Source organism: Dipodomys ordii, unplaced genomic scaffold, assembly GCF_000151885.1.
Source record: "Dipodomys ordii isolate 6190 unplaced genomic scaffold, Dord_2.0 Scaffold24, whole genome shotgun sequence".
NCBI classification, from domain to species: domain Eukaryota; kingdom Metazoa; phylum Chordata; class Mammalia; order Rodentia; family Heteromyidae; genus Dipodomys; species Dipodomys ordii.
In genome coordinates this window covers 8,126,909-8,144,770 of record NW_012267240.1, presented here as the reverse complement: position 1 = coordinate 8,144,770, position 17,862 = coordinate 8,126,909, and the positions used below count along the sequence as shown (strand labels likewise).

General features: G+C 36.5%; 1 protein-coding gene and 1 pseudogene across 1 annotated transcript in view; one reads left to right on the top strand and one right to left on the bottom strand.

Annotated features, from left to right (window-relative positions):
- Gpr158 (G protein-coupled receptor 158) overlaps nucleotides 1-17,862 on the top strand; it is a 357,473-nt gene that overhangs the window by 185,423 nt on the left and 154,188 nt on the right. The window contains exon 3 of the mRNA XM_013014644.1: nucleotides 11,364-11,466. Within this exon, the coding sequence (XP_012870098.1) occupies nucleotides 11,364-11,466 (103 nt within the window). The remainder of the gene's footprint in view (nucleotides 1-11,363; nucleotides 11,467-17,862) is intronic.
- LOC105984466 lies at nucleotides 1,683-2,121 on the bottom strand (annotated as a pseudogene).

Sequence of the window (17,862 nt, the reverse complement as noted above, 5' to 3'; positions counted from 1 at the left end):
CATGCAAAGGGTGTTGTGAACAGTTGCAATAAGATCTAACCCAGAGGTAGATTCAAGGCCAAGAGTAGGAGTGATGAAGGAATCCTCTTGAGGCCAGTACCATGTCATGGAATGCCAATTTGTGCTAGAGGATGAGTCTATGGCCTATTTTTTATCATTAAAAAGGATATTCCAAATGTCAGCTTTGCCAGAAAAGAGGCATTCTTGCACCTGTTCCTAAGGATATCTAGGATTCAGGATAAGGCTGGCATAAATGATTTTTAGAAAGCACATGCTAAAAAAAAAAAAAGAAAGAAAGCACATGCTATTTTAGTTTGATGTCTACCAAACGGTAACATTGAGGAGAAATGAAAAGCTGAAGATGGAGTTGCTGTTCCTCAAGATAAGGGAACAAAATCTTACAAAAAGAGGTATGAGGCACTCACTTAAACTCTGAATGGAGAACATCCCTCTCAGGCTAGGCAGAAGATGAGGAAGAATATTAATTATCATACGCTGATCAGGCTATTTAAAAACCAAAAGGAGAGGGAAATAGCCTATCAGGAAGAAAGCTAGTAAAAGAAGTTCTTCTGGGTCTGAATAGGTAGAGTGAACCTAAGGTAATAATACCATAGATAGCAAACTTTTTACACTTCATCTACAAGGGATGGCAAAATGTCGCAAGACATTTTAAACCCAGAAAAATGCATGAAAACTATGATAATTAACCAAGTAAATTAAAACCAGACCTCCAATGATATAAAAAATAAAACTCTTTAGATCTGAAGTCAAACACTCATTTTTCATTAATTCTGTGCATTATTGGGAAAAAAGGTAACAAATGGAAAGATTTCTTTTATTTCTACTAGGGAAGGAGAGGAGAAGTAGACTGTTTTCCAATTTGCTCTCCACTGTGAACACACATACCACACACATACATATACATACATATACCAAAGATACCCTCTCAAAAAAGAAAAATCTGAAACCAAAACACCCCCAAACTACACCACTACTTCATATTTTTTAGGGGGGGGTCTGGTCATGGGCCTGAACTCTGGGCCTGGCCACTGTCCCTCAGCTCTTCAACTCAAGACTAGTCCTCTACCACTTGAGCCGCAGTGCCACCTCCAGCTTTTTTTCTTTTTGCTTATGTGGTGCTGAGGAATCGAACCCAGGGCCTCAGGCATGCAAGGCAAGCACTCTACCACTGAATCACCTTCCAAGCCTCACCACTACTTCAAATTTTGACCAAAAGTATAGTCCTGGAAGTGCAAAATGCAAAATCAAGTGATAAAAAAATGCTGAATAGGGGCTGGGAAGGTGGCTCAGTGGTAGAGTGCTTGCCTTGCATGCTTGAGGCCCTGGGTTCCATTCCTCAGCACCACATAAGCAAAAAGAAAAAAGCTGGAAGTGGCACTGCGGCTCAAGTGGTAGAGCGCTAGCCTTGAGCTGAAGAGCTGAGGGACAGTGCCCAGGCCCAGAGTTCAGGCCCCACAACCAGACCCCCCTCAAAAAATGCTGAATAAACAGCATTGTTAATATACAAAATATTTATATTACTGTACTAGTGATGTAATGCTCTCCATGTCTGTGAAACTTTGGAACCACATAGCTGATTTGTTAAATCTAGTCCATTCCAGCTTCCAAAAGCCAGAAAAGATTTTAGTTTCCTTCATTCTTTGATGATTCATCAAAATTTTCTACAAGATCTGGAACATCATCATCCTCTTCATTGATGTCTTCTGGTTTTGGTGCTTTGCTATTCAACACTTGCTGTGGGAACTGTTCTGCTAACTTTCTGAGACTTGTTAAGCTGTCAGCCCCGGAGCTGACTTAATATTCCAGGAAGCATTTTTGTGATTAGTTTGGCTTCTGCATGACCAGTAATTGCAAAGGTGTTAGACAAGAGGGAAGCTTGGCCTTTGACGTTGTTGAAATGAATAACCATCCCATCATCTTTAATCATGTTCACCTCTTCAATACCAGTTATATTATTCACAGCCAGTTTTTTTTTTTAAGAGAACTCTGAAGCTTTTTGTCATCAGCCGTAGCTGTCCTATGTACCACCTTAATCTTTCTGTGAGCGGTACCCTTGCCCCCTATACGGACCTGAAGTTTGGCTAACTTTTCTTGATTCATGCTGTTGACAAATTCGAGACAGAGAAAGGTAGTGGTGGGAGCTGCGGCAGCGGCGGGAAAATAAACACTTTTTATAATAAAAATTACATTTATCAAGCCCCTGAAGCTTGATAAATGTAATTTCTGGAGGAACTAGAAACCAGGGCTTGCTCCCTGTAAGATGCAATCTGACATTTTCCTGAGTCCGTTTTAGCCCCAACAAAGCATCTTGCTGCAAGTCAGGGTAAAGTTTGCAGACTTGGAATGTGTCTGTGCCAGATGCTGTGTTGCTATCCTTGAGCCCTATTTTCTGAGAGCTAGCTCTACTTTCTGTAATGAGAACATTTCAAAAAATTAATAATAGAAGAGTGCTTCCTTTTAAAGTTGAGCTATATCATAAAAAAAAAACCAAAACACTGCCACTACCTCTAAATTCTGTGGCAATGGATCATGTGTTTTAAACCGGGTTTTGGCACATACTGAATTATAGATATCAAATGGAGTTCTTTTTCTCCTTCGTGAAATACTGTATTATTTGTTATTCATGAGTTCTTATTTTCTTAGAAGATGGCTTGATGAAATTTGTGGGTGATGTGCATCCTATCAGTGTCCCAAGGTCGTTAACATTTCCTCTATTCAAGTGATTTCTTTTGCTATAATAAACTTGCAAGTGGTTGTGGGGAAGAAGACACTGCATGTTAATCTTAATTGATGTATTTTACTCCCAAGTTCTGCAAAAACTCATTCCTAAATTGATAGATACAACATTTTCCAGTAGTGCTTTACAAGCTAAGAAGAACTTAAGAAAACCAAACACATAAACCACTAAATAAAAGCTGCATTTTTTTTAATCTACAAGATTTGCTTACTGCTTCATCTAGCCAGTGTCAAGTTTTTCTTCTTTATGCTTCTATGGTGTTGCCATCTGCTTTTTCTCTGGAAAGTCACTGCAGCAGGAGACTTTCTGGAATTATATGAGTCTTTAATCACAGTGAGGCAGAACTATTATTTGCCACCAAAGGGAGAAAAGTGACAAGCAGTGTGGATTTCCATAGAAACCCCTTACTTTCTGTGTCTATGTTTGCTTGATTTGGTGTGGAACTATGCATTTGCCTAGGTATTTGTGTATTGAGCCTCCTAATACTTACCAGAGACACAAGGGTTTGCTGTTTTCAGGAAATTCAGACTGAGAAGAAATACCCATGTGTCCTGGAATCAAGGTTTGTCTTCTAACATCTGAGTTGGTGAATTCTACATGGGGAAGGGTGAGTTGTTTTGTTAATTAATTAAAATTTTTATTGGTACCAGTACTAAGGCTTGAACTCAGGCCTAGCACTCACCTTTAAATTTTTGCTCAAGGCTAGCACTCTACCACTTGAGCCACACCTCTACGGTGAGCTTTGTGTTGGTTTATTGGAGATAAGTCTCTTAGATTTGTCTGCTCAGGCTGACAGCAAACCTTGATCCTTTGGTCTCAGCCTCCTGAGCAGATAGGATTATAGGAGTGAACCACTGGCACCTGGTTTCTGAGTTTTGTTGTTTCAACTTGAACTGTTGTAGGATTTCTTTAAATATATTTCTAATATGTGTGAATATATATATAAAATTTCATATTTTTGGTGGCATGGTGGTACTGTGGTTGGAACTTAGGGCTTTGCATTTGCAAGGCAGGTACTCTACCTCTTAAGCCATACCTCCAGACCTTTCTCTTTTAATGACTTTTGGAACAGTGTTTCACAGTTTAGCCTGAGTTATCCTGGACCAAAATCTCATTATATATGTTTCCCATGTAGCTTGGATAACAGGTTCTCTCCCCTGCATCCAGCTTTTATTGATTGAAATGTAGTCTTGCAAACTTTTTGCCCTTGTGTGTAATCTTTCCAATATTCACCTCCTAAGCAGATGGGATTATATATATGAATCATAGCACTGAGCTTCATATATACATCTTTTTTTCCAGTAGTGGGGCTTGAACTCAGGGCCTAGGCGCTGTCCCTGAGACTCTTTGTAATCAAGACAGGTGCAAGACCACTTGAGCCACAGTGCAACTTCCGCGTTTTTTCTGAATAGTTTATTGGAAATAAGAGTCTCTCAGACTTTCTGCCTGGGCTGGCTTGGAACTGCAATTCTCAGATCTCAGCCTCCTGAATAGCTAGGATTACAGGCATGAGCCACTGGTGTTGGGGGGTAGGGACAGGGAGGAAATATATATATATATATATAATTATATTTGCATTTTTACCTTTTCTTTTTACTCCAAATTAGTTTGTTTTCAAAATCATGTATCTATCTATCTATCTATCTATCTATCTATCTATCTATCTATCTATCTATCTATCTACACATACACACACACACACACACACATCATTTCATTTATTTGAAATTTTAGATCCAGCAGACTAATCCATGTAACAGACTACTGCTTGGGACCAAGAAGAATAGAAAAATACAAGTCTTGGAACAATGATAATAGATTTTAAATCATTCATACACTAGGATTGGCTTTCATTTTATGGCCTTCAGGGTTACCCTGTTTCCACTTGTTCTCTGTGAAGCTTGTCTGCTTGAGGTCTCCTGGCTCTGCCAGTTGATAGCAGTGTGGCTTTAGCTGTCTTCACATAATCATGTCTTTTAAAAAGGAGATAGTAGCAGAATTAGTGTTTGTGCTGCACTTAAATCAGAGTCTGGTATATATGTAAACAGTAAACATTAACTGTTAGTTATTTTGTGTGCCTTATCAGCTATTATATCATATACTCTTACTTAGCATATTTGGTGATCCACTTTTCAAGTATATAAGCAATTATAACCATAACTTAAGGAAAGGAAACAACTTGTAAAGGTAAATATTTTAAAATTAAAACATGATCACTGGTAGCTTTAAAAAAAAGGAAAAATAGAGTGGGCCATCGAGAGTATGAGAAAATAGTCATTAAACTTAAGTACCTCTAGAAAGTATTAGTGCATTTCAACATAATTCAGTACTTATTGTTCAAAGTAATGCTTCTGACTTGTGAAGAAAAATATTAAATTTTGTGTACAGTGTTGAGTTCAAAGAGTCCAGAAATTGGTTTATATTTTAGGAAGATTCTATAATCAAACATAAAGAAAAAATATGGTATTTAAAGTACATTTCTTAAAGATTTTGAATTATATGAAATTTATTGTATTTGCATTTTGCCTTTTCTTTTTACCCCAAATTAGTTTGTCTTCAAAATCATGTGTAAATATTATTTCTTAGGCACAAATATTACTCTTGTTAAATGCCAAACAAGACTTCCCTGTACATCTCTTACTTCAGTCATTTCACTGCTAGAAAATATGACTGTATAAAAATATTCAGGACTGTCGAGCTGTCCAGGTTTTACTCTGCAATTATAGTTAACCAGGAGTTAGAAACTGTGACATGTGAGATGAAATTGTATGTCAGCTAACTATAGTATGACCTGCAACATATACAACATACAGGTCATTAAGAATGAAAGGCCATTTTATACTAAAACATCATTAAAACCACATGGCATAACACTTAAATCTTAACTTTAACAGTTTAGTAATGTTAACCATATTCCCAATATTGTATAACAGATCCCTGGATAGTTTTTGTCTTGCAAAATCAATACTATTAACTATTCAATGACTCCTTGGTCATTGGTAATTGCCATTTTACTTTCAATTTCTATGAGTTTCTACAATTAACTACATATAAGTGAAATCATACAGCGTTTTCTGCCTGTCTGGCTTCAAACCACAGTCCTCAGGTCTCAGCCTCTTTAGCTAGGATTAAAAGTATGAGTCACTGGTACTCGCCTCACCCTGCTCTTTATTTTTTCCAATAATGTTTTACTGTTTGGCCCTACTTTCCTAGACTACAATCCTCTTATTTATGCTTCTCATGTAGTTGGGATAACGGCCTCAAGAAAAGCTAGTATGGCATGCATAAGCCAGCAAACTTGGCTAGAGCAATTTTTACAAACAAACTAGATATATTAATTTCCTGATTCTGAAAATGTGTTCATTTGTTTGGGAAGTAACGGGTTGTAGAGGTAGGTGGTAGATGGAACAAGAAAGTATGGCATGTACAAATTTACATTCCTTAACACAAAACAAGTCAACACCCATTTTACACTCCATGTCATGTCAATGTGAGCATAGCACATTGAGTTTTATGAAGGCTTCAGGGTAATGAAGGTAGAGTGAATATAGCAGAAAATTCCACTGTTGTTGATTTTCACTAACTGAAAGCTTTTCTTCATTTTCCTTGATATTAAGAGAACTTAATAATAAAACAAAAAGATTGAGGTAACTAGTAATTCATGTTGCTGTGTTTTCCATAATAAAATTAGTAAACATTTTTTCTAATATTCAAGGGACTTTTGGGGGGACAATATTTATCTAATCAACTAGTTATATCTTCAGTTTCATTTCAGCTCTAAAGATAGCTTAATAACAGCGAGATAGTTTTATTTCAATAAACTTTCAGACTTTCTCTCAAGCATTTACAATTCTCATCTGAGTCATTCTAGCAGTGTTGAGTCATATCATCAGGAAACTAGCGCTATTTAAATGAATAACATTAACCTCCAAATTCCAGTGCAGGAATTGCTAGGGGAAGAGAAATATCAAAATGCTGAAATAAGGATACGGGATGACCCATTATAACAATGAGATGTACAAGACAGTATGTTGAAAACGAAGTTTACAACTTTGGGGTAAGGTTGGGGAGAGGAGGGAGGAGCTGGAGAATGGAGAGGAAAGGGATGGTAGGGGAAAAATAAAGGAGGGTTTAACATGCTTGATAGGAAATGGACTCATTACCTTGCTCATGGAACTGTAACCCCTCTATGCAGTGTGTGTGTGTGTGTGTGTGTGTGTGTGTGTGTGTGTGTGTGTGTGTGTGTGTGTACAAAAAAAAGATTCAATTTACCTGGATAAATCTTTGCTGGGTGTAACTCAAAACAAATTCCACGGATTATGGTTGTAGTATCAAAGGCTACTCAAATAATAAAATCCTACTAACTTGCTATTTTTAGCATCCTTTCACTCTTCATTTCCATCTAACTTACTGGCATTTGAATATCCTCATCCTATCCAGTTACACCTAGGTTTTCTGGAAAGCCTGCTTGGAGGTTCTGGTGGAGAAACACAGGTATTGATGTGTCTTGTGATGGAGCTATGGTCATCTTCTTTTGGAAGCCACCCTATATAAACTAACAAGCAGTTTCAGGATGGAGTAGTGAGGGAGGAAGGCAAGGAAGGGATGCTTACTCAGTCATACTACTCAGATGAATGAACCATGGTACTTAGTGGAGTGACTAGTGTGGTAGCTAGATTACTTTCAGGGAAACTGGAGGGAGTACTTGTGTTGAACTCAGGGCTTTGCCCTTGCCAAAAAAGTGCTTTTCTACTTTGAGTCATGCCCTTAGACATTTTTTGTTTTAGTTATTTTTCAAATAACTAAAACTTTTTAAATTTTTCTGAGGGTAGCCTCAAACTGCAACTCTCCTGCTTTCTTTTTCTTCTTATTTTTTTATTATGAAAATACTGTACAGAGAGTTTACAATTACATGGGCAAGATAATGAGTACATTTCTTATCAAGCATTGTAGCCTCCTCCTTTGTTTCCCCTTCCCATCCCTTCCCATCCTCCCCCCCTCAATCCTCCCTGCTCCCCCCCACCAAAGTTGTAAAGTTCGTTTTCGACATAACGACTTGTATGTCTCATTGTTGCAATGGGTCCGCCTGTCTCCCTATTTAGACGATTTGTTTTTCCCCTTCCCCTCCACAAATTATACTGACATCAAATACAGGGGTTATACTGTGGGGGAGGGACATACAAAGCAACAAAGAAATAATTTTATAAATGTGTTAGAAACAATCACATGAAAGAAAAAAAACACTTGAATACATATCTTAGGGTTCCTTTCCCTAACATCACCTTATCTGACCTTTTCTGCTTGACTCAGACATATACTAGATATTGCAAATAAGGGAAACCATGGGACCTGTGTTTCTTTGGGCCTGGCTTACTTCACTTAATATAATTATTTCCAAGTCTTTCCATTTCCTAACAACTCTCCTGCTTTCACACCTTGAGTAGAGTATTACAGGCTTGTGCCAAAGCTATCGTATCTTTGGTCTCATTTTCTTCACTGTAGGCATTCCCTTAGTGATTTAATCTTATTTGATTATAGATTTATCTATCATTTTTATTCAGTGACTTCCAAATTATATAACCTGGACATTTCTCCTAAACTTTGTACTAGACAAGTTTTGTCTAGTACAAATTTATATATATATATATATATATATATATATATAGCCTTATTACTTGATTACTAGATAATATAGCCTTATTACTTGATTACTAGATTAAACTTCAAATAGATACTTCCACACTTACCCTTTGCAAAATGACACTTTCAGTCATTTCCTATAATTCACTCGACTTCCAGCTTTTCCCAAGTAAGTGGGTGGCAACTCCATCCTAGGATAGCTCAGCCCAAATTTTTTAAAGTTAATGTTTTTTCTCTTCCTCTCATATACTGTATTGAACCATTCCAGGGCATCTCCATGGCTCTACTTTCTTCAACCTACATTTGAGGATGGTTGAATGAGTTTGCTACAAATTGGAAAAATAAGGCTCAGAGAAGTTAAGAAAACAAACACAAATTCACAGTGGTAAAGTGATAAAGTCAGAATTCAAATCTATTAACTATAATATGTTCTTTCACAATACTAATACTTATACAATATGAATATTTAATTTACCTGATTTACACAGTTCAGAGATATGATTTAACCTAACATATAACTGGATATTTATAAACAATATTTTTTGTTTGTTTTGTTTTTGTCAGTCATGGGGCTTGATTTCTAGGCCAGGGTGCTGTCCCTCAGCGCTTCAGCTCAAGGTGAGTGCTCTACTACTTGAGCCACAGTGCCACTTCCAGTTTTCTGAGTAGCTTATTGGAGATAGGAGTCTCATGGACCTTCCTGCCCAGGCTGGCTTTGAACTGGGATCCTCAGATCTCAGCCTCCTGAGTAGCCAGGATTACAGGCATGAGCCACTGGTGCCAGGCCAACAATTTTCTTTTTCTTTTTCTTTTTTTTGGGGGGTCCGTCGTGGGGCCTGAACTCTGGGCCTGGGCACTATCCCTCAGCTCTTCAGCTCAAGGCTAGTGCTCTACCACCTGAGCCACAGTGCCACTTCTGGCTTTTTTTCTTTTTGCTTATGTGGTGCTGAGGAATCAAACCCAGGGCCTCATGCATGCAAGGCAAGCGCTCTACCACTGAGCCACCTTCCAAGCCCACAATTTTCTTTTTTTAAGCACATTTTAAAATTATTGTCAAGGTTGTTATACAGAGGGGTTACAGTTACATATGTAAGGTAATAAGTACATTTCTTGTCAAACTTGTTTCCTCTTCCCTCATTTTTCCCCTGTTTTCCCTATCCCCAACCCCCTCCCCACAAGTTGTACAGATTAACACCTAAACAAAGTGTTTTATCTATTAAGTCTATAGGAACTCATTGTGCCCTTAGAATTTATTTTGTAAATATTTATTAATTCACTTGAATTGTATAATATAAATATACCATCTTATTTTGCTTTTCATCAAGAACTATTTTTAAAAACCAGGTGCCAGTGGCTCACACCTGTAATCCTAGCTACTCAGGAGGCTTGAGATCTAAGGATCGCAGTTCAAAGCCAGCCTGGGCAAGAAAGCCTGTAAACCGCTCAGAAAACTGGAAGCGGCGCTGTGGCTCAAGTGGTAGAGTGCTAGCCTTGGGCTGAAGAGCTGAGGGATAGTAGTGCCCAGACCCAGAGTTCAAGCCCTACAACTGACAAAAAAAAGAACTATAATTGTAAGGCATAATTGGATATAAATGTGTGAAAATGTGTGAAAAAAATTGCATTAGCAAAAGGTCCTTTCCAAAGATCCTTTTCAAAGATTTCTTGCTATGTCTTTAACTTTAGAAAATGTATTAGCTTTCAGGGCCTTATTTTCTGTTTGTTGGCATTTCATATATGAAGTATTAAGCTTGCTGACAACCATTTAAGCTTAACTAAGTGCAGAACTATTGTTTAAATTCTTTAGAATTTTCTCTCAAAGGTCTATGAGGTCATTGTATAGCTTTATGCCTCCTAGATCCCAAATTCTTTAAGATTAGAGCGGATAAAGGGCAAAGAGATGGGGCTTGGGTAGAGACAATAGAAAATAATTTGTGTTGACTAGATTTTTGAAACACCTGTTTTACTTAATATAGTACTCATAATTTAACTGATGTTATTTCTTGCTTATATATTGAATGAGGCAAAAATGAAGAATAATAAACCGAATTTTACTTGGGTTGGTGATTTTGTTAAAGAAGACAAGATTACATTTTCCTAGATATGTCTGTTGTCTATTGGTGTGAAATAATTACAAATCTTGCCAAGACATTTCTTTTATGCATATGTAAAAGAGTTTTCTTTTTTCTTTTTTTGTCATGGGGCTTGAACTCTGGGCCTGAATGCTGTCCTTCAGCTCTTCTGCTCAAGGCTTGAGCTTTGCCACTTGAACACTGTGCCACTAAGGTTTTCTGGGTGGTTTATTGGAAATAAGAGTCTCACAGACTTTCCTGCCCAGGCTGGCTTTGAACCGCGATCCTCAGATCTCAGCCTCCTGAATAGCTAGGATTACAGGCATGAGTTACTCGTACCTGGCTTAGGGTTTTCTATGAAAAAAAATTTAAGTACAGAGACTTTGGGATTATTTATTTGTATTTTTCTCTGCTATATTTGCATGTAAAATGATTTGTTTTTATTCCAAGGATGAGTATTTAATTCAGAAGAGCAATTTCTGTAACTTAACTTCCATGTGTCTGTTTATCTACTACCTATGTGCCTTTGCTTTGGCAGAAATACTTTGTAAGGAATGACTTCTATAATATGACTTTATAAATATTTCTTAAGGCAACAGGATGATCTGTAGAGCATATCAAAAAAACAAACAATGTCTAGTAATTACCCTCTGGCAACTGAATGAGTTAAAGGTAGATAGCAACTGCAGCTATAATGACATATATTTAGAAAGCAAGCTGAAATTGTTACTTCTGTTAGCAAACAAACCTAAAATAAAAGTTTAGAAAAGAGACATTTTATTTCTGGAAAATGTGTTAGTTTTGTTAACATTTTCAGTGATGGATATGTGTGAATTTTCACTGTGAAATAAACTATGATCGACGATGACTATATTGTTGTGTTTTCTTTTTCCTAGTGTATGCCAATTAAAGGCCTCGGATTTGTACTTGGAGCCTATCAGTGCATTTGCAAAGCAGGCTTCTACCATCCTCGAGTCTTCTCAGTGAACAACTTTCAGAGTAAGTGCTTTCAAATTCTATGCATGGATGACCTATATCCTTGATACTTAAATTCTCTTAAACCATCTCAGAGTTCTATTATTAATCCTCATTTATCTGTCATTCTTTGATCATTTAAGGAATTTGAATTTTCTTTTGTCATAGTAGTGCTCTGGACTACCACAAAAATATATGCCTGTTTTGGGTGTATTTTACTTTTAAAAATGTATGTATTAGGTAAGAGAATTTGGGATTATTATTTGATAATTACTGCAAACAATTCCTACAATTAATTTTGCCAGTTTTTCATTTCATTTATTTATCAATGGGTGCATCTGTTAGTTTTCCAAATTTTGTGAAAATCTACACACAGTGAGCAGCTTAAAGTCACATAAACTTACTGTCATACAGTTTCCATCGTTGAGGTTGTGAGTCATGTCCTAGCCAAGTCCTCTATGCTAGGTCTCCAAGTGAAACTCAAGTATCATCTGATGTGATCTCTTAGGGCTGAAGGTACTTTTGAGGAATCTACCAGATTATTGGAAGTACTCAATTTCTTGCTGAAATTTGAGGCCTGAGGTCCTCATTTTTCATGCGAGATGTCTTCCTGGGGTTATTCTAGCCACCAGACCCTTTTACAATGTAGACACATACTTCTTAAGAACCAAGCTGCCAGAGGAACCTCCCAGCCTGCTAACATAGTCATGAATAACAAAGTGTAACAATGAAAATGGCTATCCTGCTATTTTGCCATGTAATGTCATCTAACCAAAGGAGAGAATAGTCCATCATATTTACATGTTCATCCACACTCCAGGTGAGAAGTTATACAGTATTTATACTCCAAAAGTGAAAATGAGTCATCAAGTTACCTTATTCTTATTCCAGAAAAATGTTATAATGTAAATATTGATGGTTCTTCCTCTTGAGAATGCAGTATTCTGTATGTAATAGCTTGTAGCAAGCAACCAGGAGTGTAATGGTTAAAAATGGTGGTTTAGGGCTTGAGGTATCATTTAAGTAGTAGAACATTTGCTTAATAAGCATGAGGCCCTGAGTTCACAGACCAATCCTAGATTAAAAACAGAGCTGAGTTTTTATCAGTTTTGGGGTTGCTAAAACTGAAGTAAATATTTTTATATAGATAGCCATTAATCTTTGTTAGTCCCATTATTGGTTTTATTGTAATACTTCTTATTGTAATAGTTCAAGTATACTTTAAGGCACATACCAGAATCGATGGGAAGTTATAAGTTTATTGATAGAATTTTTTGAATATTTTAGAAAGCATTATTTTTGATCTTGAGACTACACTGAACTTTGTATTGAACAAGTTTCTGGAGCTGTGGAATTTTTTTTCTATCTTCAATCATGTGTTTTAGAGTTTAGCTTTTGCTCTGAGTAATAGCTGTAGGCAAGATTTTAAATGTCCTCCCAGATTTGTCTTCCAGATATATTTCAAAATCCATTCTCCTTAAGTAGGAGGGAGGCCTGTCAATACAAATGGTTAGTTGCTCCCTTGTTGAGGGATATTTTAGTCCATTTAAGTATACTGAAGTCGAATAAGGTTCATCACAAATGAAGAAATGGAGGAAGAAAAGGAAAGAGACAGACAGAGACAGAGAGACAGGGAATCAGAGACAAATGATTGAAAGATTCCTGTCTTTGGTTTGAAGAAGCAAGCTACCTTACTGTGGGAAGGCCATGGGGTTACAGACTTCATCACAGTAAACTCCACTTACAGTTAGTATGAAAACAGGGACCTTAGCCTCACAATTGCAAGGAAGTAAATGCTTCTAACAACTGCAGTGGACTTGGAAGAGGACCAAGAACTCCCAATGAGAATTATGATGACTGAAATCTTGATCCCAGAAAGTGAGACCATCATTGGAGAACACAGTTAAACTATACCTAACTTGGAATCAATAGAAACTAGAAAATAACAAGTAGATGATTTAAACTCCTAAAATTTGGAAATTTATTACACAGATGTAGAAAAAAACACAATAGCAGTGACGATGATCTATTCATGATAGTATTGCTTTTCTGTATATCAAACCATGACAATGACAAAGCTATTCTGACATTCTTCACGGTTAGGGGCCAGACAAAAACATATGATTCATAACACTGAAGGATTAAGGGAATAAGTTTTAGCTTCTGTTCTGTGAAGGTATTTTGTATCTGGTTTACCCACATTTGTTCTCAGCTCCCACTATGTGACTGAAATAAAATATCTAAATATTGTAGAACTAGAGAATGACTATGCCATTTGCTTGTAACACCACTATGAGAAACTGGTTAACCTTTAACAAGCTATCTTTATTTAATTTGCACATTCCTACTCTCTTCCTTATTTTAAAAGGCAATGGGTTTAAAAAAACTGGACATACTCTAAGAAAAGTCTGCTTGTTTGCTTTTTATGTTTTTGTTTTTCCTTTTTATTGTTTGTAAGTCTAACTCCCATGCTGTACACATTACAGCCACAGAAGAGAGATCATAGTTTTCAGAATAAACAAAAAGATCTATAATTGGGATATATCTTTGACCTCAGCATGTACTTAACCATAGCTGACCTTCCTTAGTGACAGAGCAGAAAGGTACATATTGCTATAATCTGAAGAAAGTAAGTACGTGATTACAAATCTATTTTTCCTGATCACCTTGTCAGGTAGCATGAAAATCCAACATAAATCACTTCTTGTCCTAAAGAAAAAGTACAACAACCTGACTGAGAATATGACCTATAGTATATCAGGTTTATCAGCCAAGGACTATACCAAAATTTTTATACTTCTTGTTTATTTCTAGGATATATCACATATCTCTGATGTAGATATGTTGTCATTTAATGATATCATCCAGAAAAATTACATTGTTATTTCTATATGCTCTTGAGGAGGCATACATAACATAAGAAATGACTGCATGTAGCCCTGAAGCAAAAGGTGAGAAAGCTAAGTGCTGTGGCTAATGCCTATAATCCCAGCTCTGCAGGAGGTAGGAAAAGGGATGAACTTGGCTCAAAGCCAGCCTATGCAACAAATAAAACCTTATCTCAACAAACAAGCCAGAAATAATATTTATTTATTTTGTTGGTTGTGGGGCCTGAACTCTGGGCCTGAGTGCTGTCCCTCAGCTCTTCAGCTCAAGGCTAGCACTCTACCACTTGAGCTACAGCACCACTTCCAGCTTTTTCTGCTTATGTGGTGCTGAGCAATTGAACCCAGGGCCTCCTGTATGCAAGGCAAGCACTCTATCACTGAGGCACCTCCTCATCCCTGATATTGCATATTTCTGATCCTAGATGTTCTGGAAGTGTTAATAAGAGGATTATAGTTCAGGCCATTCCTGGAAAAAAACTTTGAGATCATCTCTGAAAATAAAGAAAATATAGTTGGCAGTGTGGCTTAAATGGGACTGTTCCTGTCTATCAGGTTCAAGGCCCTGAGTTCAATCTTAGTACTGGGGAACAAAAGCATTAGAGACTGAAAATATGAGATAACAAGAAAACTGCCAAATTCCATGGCATATAGTAAGGACTTAATGGGTGCAGTTAAATAAATGAACACACACACACATACACATACATATACAAGCATATACGAGTATCAAGTGTTAATGATATTCATAGAGCTAATCCTTAAGCCCCTCTTCCCATATTTCAAATATTTTATTACTTTAAGTACTTTAATTAGACATTTTGAAGAATGACTTCTCCATGTATTGGGAGGATGCTCTGGCAGCACTGAGAATGCCAATGGGAAGGAAGAGCCCAGGGGGTTAAGAGGCCCCAGGAAGGAATATGGTTCCCTTGCTTACTAGGGAGAATGGGATATAGGAACTGCAAAAACATCCTAAAGATAAAATTCACCTATTCATAATGCAAGTCTGTAAAAACACTCCAGTTTCTCCATTTCTCTTGTAGTTTTGTATCCACTTTGGAAAGAATAACTAGGCCTTGATGCTGACCTCTTAGAGAAAATGAAAATATGGAGGTTGAAATAGTTCATTAAAATGTGAAGTGATTTTTTAAAAATCCTAACTTAGTTCTAGGCCCATAGTAAACAAAAGGCCTGTAAAGACTAACAGGTATATATTCAAATGACAGGATTTGAAATTGTGCTGACAGCACAGAGACCTTCCCAGCATCAGTCTTGACATCTGTGTATCTATGTGAGCTGATAGGATCTGACACCTAAAGAGCAGCCGGATCTCAGGATAACTAAGTGCTGATGTGTAGCTGCCTATCAGATCCAGGATGTTCACTTCCAGGGTAATGAAATACAGGCTGGTAACAATCTCATCATCTTCCTCAATTTTACCTTTCTTAGGATGGATTCTGTCTTCAGTGAAAACTCTTCTTTTTTATTGGACATACTATCAGTCTTTTTTTTTCAAAGAGTTTGTTTTATTGTTGAGGTGTTATACAGAGGGTTACAGTTACATAAGTAAGGCAATAAGTATATTTCTTGTCAAACTTGTTATCCCTTCCCTCATTTTTCTCCTACTCTCCCTCCTCTCACCCCTATCCCCAAGTTGTACAGATCGTTTCCAACATATTGTCTTATGTATATTGCCGTTGCATTGGTTCCCACCTTGTCCCTTGTCTCACCATTCTGTGTTCCCCCTCCCTTCCCTAATTCAAATAAATGAATATACAATACCAGGGTACCAGAATCAAATACAGTGACAACAGGGGATATACCATAGGGGGAAGAACATACAAAGGAAACAAATCTTTTAGTCTTGTTTCTTTTGCTTTTTGGATTCACTTCAGTTTGTCTATTATTTTCAGATAAATGCCAATTAGCAAATAATCCCTAGCTAAAAGAAATAATTTCTACATGGCAAACTGTAGTGTATTTTTGTGAGAGGAGTATGGCAGTGGAAAGAGGCAAAATATAGAATTCTTAAAGCAGTGTAGCTTGGGAAGAATGAGGATATTCCTTGAAAGAGGTAGAAGATAAGGATGCTGAGCTAACCTGTATTAGGGCTGATCCTTTTTCTTTTGGGAGTGGAGGTGGGGAGGGGGCGGTTCCACCCTTTCTCTTCCTCTTTGATTCCATGCCTGGAGACTGGAGATGTTTGGCTTTCTTCGGACAATACATTAGATAAAAACATTGCACCACTATTAAATTTTCCAATATTGACTGTTATAAGTGGTTTAGATGAGGTTAACCTTTCCTAGGACTCACAAACTGAAGTGTATATGGATGAGGAGACACAGTATCTTCAAACTATTGTCAAATGGCTCAGAGAAAAAATAGTATGTATACAAAATTGTAAACATTTATCAAGAGACTATGAATGACAATTATAGCAAGAAATGTAGGTAAGGATATATGACATTTCTGTGTAACACTCCAAAGTTTTGCTGTAAAATTTAATTTATTTCAAAATTAAGACCTTGGAAAAGTATCCTATTACAAAAATTACTATCTTTTAATTCAGAGGACTGAAATTTTTCAGTAAATGTGAAGCAAACTAAAAAAATTAACAAAGTAAATTCATAGTTATCTTAGGTTTCAGTAATTAAGATCTAAGTTAAATAATTTAATATTTAAAATATTCACTATTTGGAATTAAGTAAATATTTGAAATAACATACTATTTAATATGTTAAATTAATATAAATATATTTACCATAATTTGATATTTAAATATTCAGTATTTGAAATGTTAAGTAGATTTTTTCTTACATGATACAATGTGTTTATTAAAGAAACATAAAAATGGGTAGAATTGTAGAAATTGAAATGGCATTCTAAAGTTTATTATTTACTTAATAATTTCCACTTTGTACTCTCTACATCAATGTCTGTATAGGATCTTTCTAAAAACTTCAGTATTGTTGGGCATCAGGCACATGCCTGTAATCCTAGTTACTCAGGAGGCTGAGATCTGACCATTGTGGTCATCCCAGGCAGGAAAGTCTATGAGATGCTTATCTCTAAGTAGCCACCCATAAAATCCAGAAATAGAGCTGTGGCTCAAGTGGTAGACCACTAGCTATAAGCAAAAATGCTCAGGGATAGCACCCAGGCCCTGAGTTTAAGCCCTAGGACTGGCACTCACATGCATAAACTTTTATATGTGTTTCCTTGAATATAATTTTAATGTTTTCAGAGAATTCCATTGAATAAATGGAATTTATTAATTCCTCTAAGGGTCACAATCTAACTGGTTTCTATAAATATAAATTTATACTCATTAAAAAATATCTAGTGATTTCATATTCTTCTGTTTTCAAGGTAAAAAAGTGAAGCTAAGTATGTAGGTAACCACACTGCTCACAAATAATTATAATTTATTTTGGCAGGCTTCTGTTTAAATGTTTTAGGTTGCTCAAAAATTATAGAAATGCTCTTGTAATATTTTCCTAAGATCCTTCTCTATATTCATGTTCAAGGTAGC